At 40.1% G+C, this 9612-nt stretch overlaps 1 protein-coding gene across 1 annotated transcript; it reads left to right on the forward strand.

Moving 5' to 3' along the window:
* Positions 1–253: 253 nt before the first annotated feature.
* Positions 254–3865, forward strand: tbxta (T-box transcription factor Ta). The gene is made up of 8 exons (XM_038302670.1): positions 254–529; positions 771–1035; positions 1831–1965; positions 2045–2106; positions 2274–2335; positions 2457–2630; positions 2723–2846; positions 2940–3865. The coding sequence occupies exons 1-8, from the start codon at positions 345–347 to the stop codon at positions 3196–3198; spliced, it is 1266 nt and encodes a 421-aa protein (XP_038158598.1). The 5' UTR covers positions 254–344; the 3' UTR covers positions 3199–3865.
* The last annotated feature ends 5747 nt before the right edge of the window (positions 3866–9612 follow it).

Raw genomic sequence — 9612 nt, forward strand, 5'->3', positions numbered from 1 at the left:
TCATCATTTTTTCCAGCTTATAGGATTTTAGGTTCTGCAAAGTTCTGCATCAGAACGAGGCCTCTTCTTTCACCTGGTCCTCAAAGTTTTCGCTCTAAATTTTCTACATTTCTCCAAATGTCTTATTTCATTGCGGTTCGTGGTTTGCTGGGGTGGAGTTTGAAAAACACCGTCAGACATTCGAGGTGTGCGCACTCGAACCAAACCACGCCCAAAAGCCCCATGAGGTCCCGGGGGCCCTTAAAGAAGGAGGGCCCCGGGGCCTAAACTCCAGAATGTGCTAAGGCCTGAGCGCACAGGCATCTTCCTGTCGGATTTAGACCCATCTGACCTGACTTGGAGATATGAGCTCTTCCAGCCCCGATCAGCGTTTGGAGCATCTGCTCAGCGCCGTGGAGAGCGAGTTCCAGAAAGGCAGCGAGAAAGGAGACGTCACCGAGAGAGATATTAAGTTAACGCTGGAGGACGCGGAGCTGTGGAACAAGTTTAAAGAGTTAACCAACGAGATGATCGTCACCAAGACTGGAAGGTAGGTCTGAATGGAAAGGAGGCCGCGGCGGGGATCTTTACGCACCGGTTTGGGCGCAATTTACGCACGAGATTTAACCAGATAAACATGGGGAATATTCTCATTTTAAGAAGCAAAGTCATTGATTTAACATAACATGTAGATATTTATGTCTACGTTTAACTAGTCTGGAGATTTAAAAACATATATATACATATATAAGCCACTTGGTTTCAAACTCTTCCTCAACTCACTATTTTAGGAGGATGTTCCCGGTTCTGCGGGTCAGCGTCTCCGGCCTGGACCCGAACGCCATGTACTCGGTGCTGTTAGACTTCGTGGCAGCGGACAACAACCGATGGAAATACGTGAACGGGGAATGGGTCCCCGGGGGCAAGCCGGAGCCTCAGAGCCCCAGCTGCGTCTACATCCATCCAGACTCCCCAAACTTCGGAGCGCACTGGATGAAGGCGCCGGTCTCCTTCAGCAAAGTCAAACTGTCCAACAAGCTGAACGGCGGAGGACAGGTGAGGAGGGGAACTTAGAGAAAAGATTAAAAAAAAGAAAGAAAATTAAAACCAATCCACTGGACTTTTGTTTCCAAGGTTGAAGAGGTTTCGCTTCACATCCAGGAAGCTTTTCAAGGGAAAACATGGGATATAATATATAACACTATAAAATCTACGTTTTTACAGTGTTATTGTGAATTTCAATTAAAAGCGCATATATTCGGTTCAATTTATTTCAGTTTAGTTTATATAGCGCCAACTCAACACATGTCATCTCAAGGCACTTTACCGTTCACCAAAGATTGCAAAAAGGTTCCTAAAAGAAGATTTTTTTTTTTTTATTAAACCAGGTGAAGCTAAAACTTTTCCACATAAGGAGTTCTGGATAGAGCAAATTGACAGTCCAAACATTTTTTTTATCTTAAAAATGCAAAATGTTTCCATATTTTTTCTTTTTACAGTTTTGTTATATTTACTGCTCTAAATGGGTCGCTCTGTCATTTAAAGGCATATTTAACACTCTCTATACTCCAGGTAATGATTAATTGATTACTAAATTAGTTGAAAATAATAATCAGTTAATCACAGTTAATCCAATTAATTGTTTCAGCCCTTGTCCAAAGTGTTACCTACTTTTTTGTTATGTTTTATTTGCCTTTTTTTGTTGTTGTATTTCTGGCTCTTTTGGGCGATATCTGTCTTTAAATGCATTTTACTAAGAGTTTGTGTGTTTATGGTTTCAGTCTCACTTGGTGTGACCTAGATGTGCGCACATACTGAGAGATTAGAAGACTAACTGAGATGTTCCCATAGATCATGCTGAATTCTTTGCACAAATATGAGCCGAGGATCCACATCGTGAAGGTCGGAGGCATCCAGAAGATGATCAGCAGCCAGTCTTTCCCAGAAACCCAGTTTATCGCTGTCACTGCCTACCAGAACGAAGAGGTCAGTTATTCCCAAATCAGCCAGATTCTCATTAAAACGGCTTATTTCAGCTTTATTGAACCTGTGTTCTCTTGTTTAGATCACTGCTCTGAAGATAAAACACAACCCCTTTGCCAAAGCTTTTCTGGATGCCAAAGAAAGGTACAAGTTTTTTCTTGTGAATTAAGGAATAAAAGTTTTGGTTTTTAATGTATGTTTTAGGATAATAATGTGTTTATGGAGCCATGTTAGATCAGCTGTTACTGCTTATCCTGTCTGCTTAGTAAAGATCTGCTGAACGTGATCTGATTTTTTATCTTTTATTGAAGGAGTGACCATAAAGAAGTGTCTGACCAGACTACGGACAGCCAACAGTCCGGATATTCTCAACGTAAGTTTCTTGTCATCTCTTTAGACTCTAAATCTTTAAGATGTACATCAAGGAGGAGCCATACATGCTTTTTTTCTCGAATTGTATCTCCAGATAATTACATTCTTTTATTCCTCTACAGTTGGGGGTTGGTTCCTTCCAGGCCAGAGTCCCATTTGCCCCAACAGCAGCCCCCCTCAGTTCAGTGGCACTGCAGGCCACCCGTCAGGCTCCTACTGCGAGCGCTACTCCAGCCTGAGAAGCCACAGAGCGGCTCCTTACCCCAGCCACTACCCCCACCGCAGCTCCAGCACCAGTAAGACCCGCTGAGGAGTCTGTGATTTAACGCTGTCTGGATTAAAGCGAAGAAAGTTTTTATTTATTTCTCCTCTCACTTCGTTTTCTCAGACAACTACATGGACAACAACTCGGGGACTCTGCCGACTCATGACAGCTGGTCTGCCCTTCAGATCCCCAACTCCACAGGCATGGGTACTCTGTCTCATACCAGCAACTCCACATCCAACACCGGGTGAGGCTCATAAATATCCAATTCTTTGCTGATTTTTGCAGAAGAGGCAACATCAGTTCCTTTTTCCAACGTGTTCCTCTTTCTTCTCCACAGTCAGTACCCCAGCCTCTGGTCGGTAGCTGGCACCACGCTCACCCCTTCTGGCTCTTCCTCCAGCTCCGTGCCTGGAGGTCTGACCTCTCAGTTCCTGAGGGGCTCCTCCTACACGGGTCTGACCTCCTCTCTACCCGTCTCCTCGCCGTCCTCCATGTACGAGCCCAGCTTGAGCGAGGTTGGAGTTGGGGATGCCCAGTTTGAGAGCTCCATCGCCAGGCTCACAGCGAGCTGGGCGCCTGTAGCTCAGAGCTACTGAAGCAGCTCTCAGGCTTCACCTCTTCCTGTCTGACCTTTAGGAAGCATGGAGCTTTGGTACAGACTAAGATCCCAGATCACTTATTGCAGTTCCTCGAAAAAGTAACTGAATAGACTCATTTGGGATAGACAGTGCAATGTGTACACTGTTCTGCTTTCTTACAGCCAAAAAGATTGTTTTTTTTTGTTTTTTTCTCCACACTTAACTTTGCAAATTAAATAAGACACTTTTAAACCCTGTTTAAGTAATGGTCTGTCGACTGGCGCAGGGTAGTTTATGCAGCCAAGAAAATAATGACATAAACTAATTTCATATGTAGACAGACATTAGGTTATGAATGTTAACTTGCTCTTAGGAAGCTACAAAGTTATTTTCCACCATATTCATTACATTTTATATCATTGTTAACCCTAAAAAACAACAAAAAAAAGGTCCTAACTAACGTGAATATGTACATGTGTGTATATAGAGTAAATTAATGTGTGTATTTTCCATTCATTGTGCCTTTTACTGTACGATCGATTCTAAAGTGCCTTCTGGATGCTGGCAGGCTTTAGATGAGTCCGCTGCCTTTGCCTGTACATAAGCTATCTATTTCTACTTGAACCTGCTGCACGATTTATTTATGTCATTTAATAATAAATTAAAAAATATCTGCTTTCTCAAACATGTTTCATTTGGTTTGTTTTTTCCTTTAGAAAATATTGAATTTAATAAAGTGCAAAGGAATATGGCGGCCCTGAAAAGGGTAACTCTTTGGTAAAACTGTGAATCATTAAGAAAGTAAGACTTTGATAAGTAACTCTAAGGCTTTTATGCATGATTGATATTAATTTGATAATAATTTAGCTGACATTCAAACAAAACTGTTGGACGGAAAAAATTTTAAACACCCAAAAACCAAAACCTTTCTAAAGCACCTGTTGATTTAACAAACAACCAAATATCTTCTGGCGCCTTGTAACGTGATGGCTGCACTTATAGGCAGTGGCTTGATATACCTCCTGACAAATACACAAAATACGTCGCTTTACTGTCTGAAAGCTGTACTAAATGAAATTTGGTTTTGTTTACACTCTGTGTATACAAAATGACAATAAAAGTCTAAATCTGTCTTATTTCTCACATATTTATTCTCTGGTTGGTTTGGATTTTTATTCAAACTGATGTGAAAACCAATCAAATCTTTTATCTTTATTGATCGAGCAAACAAACGATGCTACAGAGGCAGAACCGGCTGCTACTTTGACATGTTTATAACTTATACATTTTCTCCTCCTCCATAAAAACAACAGACAGTCCCCTTTCTGTTGAAGAGTAACCACCTATCATGATGCTGCCTCTACTGTGTTTCACTGTGGGTGGCTGGTGTCCTGCAGCCTTGCGTTGTGTCTCTGCAGCTTGAGTTCTGCTGGTGAGGAAGACCGATCATTAGATACAGGTGTGTAGGACACCTGTCCTCCAGGAGCTAAGGTTGAGGCCTCTGCTTTAGAGTCAAATCTAAGCTCGTATTCCATTTAACAAAAGGTTCTTAGGGCCGTTTTCCCTTTTCTGCGAAAAACGGCTAAAGTTTAACTAAAGAAATAAGAAAAAACAATAAAGTTTCTGATTAAAAAGTTGAACTTCACTCTAACTCATTGCAGGAGTTTATTTTGTTGAAATGAATGCTGATATGAAATTAATAAATACTGTAAATGCTGGTAACGAGGTAATTGTACTGTTTTGATTTCTTTTTACATCTTATCTATGAGCAGATGTTGCCTGGTGATTAGTTACATTGAACTAAATACACGTTAACATCCAATAAATTTCATGAGGCTCTAATTTGTATTTCTCCCATGTTTCTGTAATATGATATTTTTTCCTTATCTGATGTCCTATTTTATTTTTCAATATTATATATTTTTAAAAAGCTTTAAGAAACACTAGTTTGTAATTTGAGTTAACGTGTTTCACCAAATGAACTGAGTTTCATTATTAAAATGTATGTTACTAAATGTTTATATTATTGAAAGTATTTATTTTTATAATTGGTGAACTGCTTTAAATTTACACATGCAGGGCAAGAGAGGGTATTTCTATTCTATCTAGAATAGAATAGATCTAGAAGTAAAGATATATATATTTTTAAAATTTGTTGTAAAGATTAAATTTTTCAAACTGGAAAAAACGCAGTAAAATCAAACCTTGATGTTATTGTTGGTAAATGCCTGCACTCATTTAGAGCTGCATTCGGTCATTTACACACAGACGGTGGTGAGCTACATTTCACAGAGCTGTTAAAGGAGTTAATTCTGGGGACCAGCAGTTAGAAGGTTTAGAAGGACATCCAGAGTAACATTTCTGCTAAGTCTTTGATGAAGTTGTAATGACTGGATATGGTGGCCCCTGATTTACTGGTTTAGGTTCTTCCCTGTGTGCTGGGTTTGATTCCCAACCATGCAAATGTTTCATCTCACTGGTCTTACTCAGGGAAGTGATTTTTCTCATGGTTGGATGATTTCAGTCCTTAATAGCCTGGTAAATTGCTGGTTTAAACTTAAAAACTGTGATTCTGTATCCCCAAAGAATACCTTCAACCCTGTGAGGATTCGCCGATGCTAGAAGCTGCTCTCAGCTCCATAAGGGATGGGTTGAGAGGATACGTTTGGAGGAATTCAGTGCTATTAGATCGCAGCCTCCTCTGCAGGCATGGTTTCTAACAGTCTCCACTTGCTTTAGGGCACTGAAATACATAGAGCGGAGAACCTCTGAATCCTGTAAAGATCTATAGTTCTTCTGCCACTCTGGGTCCCTGAGAAAGACCCTGTGCTAAACGATGTCCCCTGGAAGCTGCAAGCTGCTCACTGCTCGCCAACAAGTTTCATTGTGTTGTAATGAAGTAAAAATAATTATTAATCATAATCGGAGATAGATGATAAGTTATATTTACTCTACAACTTTTAAAACAAGATGAACTGTTGTGACCTTTTATGCTAATTTTTTTATAGTTTTCCATTTCTACCAGTTTAGTTTTCTTATTTGGGTATTTACAATATATTTCAGTTAATTTAGAACCAAAATATGTAATTATGTTTTATATTTGGAATTGTTTAGATTATGTTGTTAATTGATAGACCCTCCCATTAAAGCTACAGTGTGTAATTTTTAGCGACATCTAACGTCCAGACTGCAGATCGCAGCAACATGAACATCTGCCCCCCACCGCTTCTCCCCCCCAACAGTACGGCGAGCGTTATGGGACAAAATGTCTTCCACGACATCCGCATCACCTACCTTCTCAAGTGATGAGGTTTGTTTACATAGATAATTTTACAGATAGTATTCTCAGGCATAATACTGCCATCTATTGTTCAGTACGTCTCAGTTCATCTCTCTCAACTTGCCGTAGTTACTTTCGAGCGTAATGGGCGATCTAGCAATCGCTAGTTTGTTGGCTCTGCGCTACCGTAGCGCAATGATGTCTGCCTCCATGGCTGCGAGACCCGCTCCTATGTAATTATAAATAACGAATTCTTAGGCAACGCAAATATTAAGGTTAAGAGGCTGAGCTCGTAGATGATGATAAATAACATAGTTATGTATAATATATTACATTTCTGACTGTATATCCCTGTAATTATTACACACTGTAGCTTTAATATTAGTAATTAGGAACCCACTGGGTGTTGAGTGGATTGTTTGTTAATGACTGGTGTGGACGGAAGGTTTGGTTAAATGATTTTTAGATCATTTTAGATCTGCTAAACATCACTTTTGACTTTTACTAGATTAGTATTATTAGGAATTATCACTACTCTAACTTGACAAACCTTTCTGTGCACGACTCCCTTCACAAGTAGCTTAATTGAATAGTGTCAAATGTTTTTTTTGGGCTAAAAAGACTCCAGAAAAACACAGACATGCAACTTATGTTCTAGTGACACCTCTTGTTTGTACTCCAGCTGTGTTGTTTGGGTGAGTCGTTTGCTTCTACGGCTGCAGGTGGTTAAAGTTTACAAAGGTCTGTTTGTAGCAAACTTTGACGTAAATGTTTACAGAAAAGTTAAAGTTATTCTTGATGAGAGTGAACAAATTAGACCCCAATGATGAAGAAAAGTATGTCGTCAGTTATCATATATATGTTAAAGCAGGTGACTAAATACTTTTCCTGGTATTTAACTGCTGTGATTATTACTGTTTAATTTTATGTAAAAATTATGAATTACTTATGCATGAAGTTTTTTTGATTGTGTTATATATTGTATATTTTACTCATTAACATACAAGCATTTCTAAATATCTTTATATTTTTTCTGTTTTATAACATTATTTTATCAATTGCGGAGGATGAGGAGAGCCCACCTCCCCCCACCCATCCTCACCACCTTCTAGAGAAGCACCATAGAGAGCGTTCTGACCAGCTGTCTCACTGTTTAGTGTGGAGGCTGCAGCTCCTCAGACTGGAAGAAGGTGAAAACAGTGGTTCCTAGAATTTCTAAAAGTAGAATGAGGGGCAGATCTTTTAGTTATCAGGCTCCTCTCCTGTGGAACCAACTACTAGTTTTAGTCCATGGCAGACACCCTGTGTACTTCTTAGAGTAGGCTTAAAAATGTCCTGTTTGATAAAGCTTATAGTTAGAGTAGCTAAGGTTATCCTGAGCTATCTCTATAGTTATGCTGCTATAGGCTTAGACTGCTGGAGGACATAGGGACCCCTTTTCATCATTCTGCTTCATTCTATCTCTATCCTCACACTCTGCAGAATCTGTTAGTTCAATCTCTAATGTTCTGCTCTCTCTGCTTTTTCTCATAGTAGCTTTGCCTCGTCTGTTCCTGTTTGGCTGTGACTCCATCCTGGAGAGAAATATCAGCTGTGCTCCTGCCATCAACACCTGTGTTTATAGATGTTCAAGATTTGTCTGTTTTTCAGTGTAGTCCTGTTTCTCTGACTGTGACTGGATGGATATGCTCTTTTCATCCTCTGAAATGGGAGCTGGGCCGTCTTTTACAGTTGCTTCCCAGAGGGCAGCAGGGAGCAGCAACAGGGAGCAGGTAGAGCTCCCTGTTGCAGAACTGTTGCAGAACCTGTGAGTTGATTCACTACAGGACCTGCATGTTCTGCAACAGCGTTTTCTACGCTGCCATCAGACTGTTGAACTGTGAAAGCTCTTATCAAGACTGTATCACACTTGGAAACATCATATTTGCATTACCAACATAGATGATTTTTTTTCATGTTCCCTTTAAATGGAACACAACTCAACCTTCTACTGCATTTTGAACCATATTTACTTATTTGGTCTGCTTTTCCCACTGTATGCAGATCAGTGCCGAGGTGATTCTAACACGCATTGCTGGCCGATTCGTTTGACCTAGACATGGGTGGCGGGCTGTTCCAACTGCAACATAAAGCTGATTGTTCACAGGTGAAAATGCACCCATTCCCCAAACAGATCTGTACTCACAGTAACTCCTTAGCTGAACCATCAATGTACATTTAAACAGAGAATTATGACTAATTTCTAAATCCAATCAGGTGTTTTAGCTCATGTTTGAAACACTTTGGGAAAACAAAGAACAAACCTTTAATGAAAGAAAGTAGCATCATAATCTCAGTTCCCAAGCTGCTGAAAATGTTATTGGTTCTTTACGGTGGTTTTGTTTAACCAGTAAGGATCTGGCTCCAGTTCTAACCCTGGCATTGCTTGGTTTAGAAGATCTTCTTTAGGTCAATGCAAAAAACACAAATGGTTGATTAAACAGGTGATCTTGAAATGCTGCAACCCGGGCACCTGTTCTAATTTTAAAACCCATGGCTTTAGTCTGAAGGTGTAAGTCTCACTTTGCCCTCGTGTATCAAACCTCAGCTACCAAACTTTTGGCCTAATTTATGAGTTGTTCTTTAAATAACGGCAGCAGCACTGCTACGCTAAGTGAATGTGGCTTCTCCAGCATGTGACCAAAATGAAAGAGTCCAGTTTAAGAAATCAACTGGGGGTACGTCTCAATCAGCGGCACCCTTTCGTTACAATCTGCATTGTGGTGCGACATACGGCTAACACGCTCAGATCAGCATGTCAAAGAACACGGACCCAAAGTGTCAACACCTGGGTCTGAAAAAATACAGTAAGATGTGCAGGGTAGTGCTTGTACTCCATGGCAGTGACCTACTGGCAAACAGAACACTGACTTCAGACGTTTGTCAGATGTTTTCTTGTTTATACATCTGGACTGAACCACAGACCGCTGTTTATGGTGGCTATATATGTTAGAATCTCTCTTTAGGAAGACAGTATTAGCTATATCAATGGTAAAAGATCAATAAAGATATATTTTGCCAATCTAGGTAACTTTTCGAAAATAGTTGAAAATGTAAATTATCTCTGTTCATACGAGAGGCCAGAGGCTTGGCTGTTCCCTCATGATGTCAGG

The sequence above is a fragment of the Cyprinodon tularosa genome, unplaced genomic scaffold (assembly GCF_016077235.1).
Source record: "Cyprinodon tularosa strain WSP-4 unplaced genomic scaffold, ASM1607723v1 ctg498, whole genome shotgun sequence".
Classification (NCBI taxonomy): Eukaryota; Metazoa; Chordata; class Actinopteri; order Cyprinodontiformes; family Cyprinodontidae; genus Cyprinodon; species Cyprinodon tularosa.

Bases quoted from the DNA above. Each gene is read 5' to 3' on its own strand.
- tbxta (XM_038302670.1), top strand. From the start codon at position 345: ATGAGCTCTTCCAGCCCCGATCAGCGTTTGGAGCATCTGCTCAGCGCC. The intron at 1,966-2,044 runs GTCAGTTATTCC...TCTCTTGTTTAG, and splicing joins CTGCCTACCAGAACGAAGAG to ATCACTGCTCTGAAGATAAA. The intron at 2,107-2,273 runs GTACAAGTTTTT...CTTTTATTGAAG, and splicing joins TTTCTGGATGCCAAAGAAAG to GAGTGACCATAAAGAAGTGT.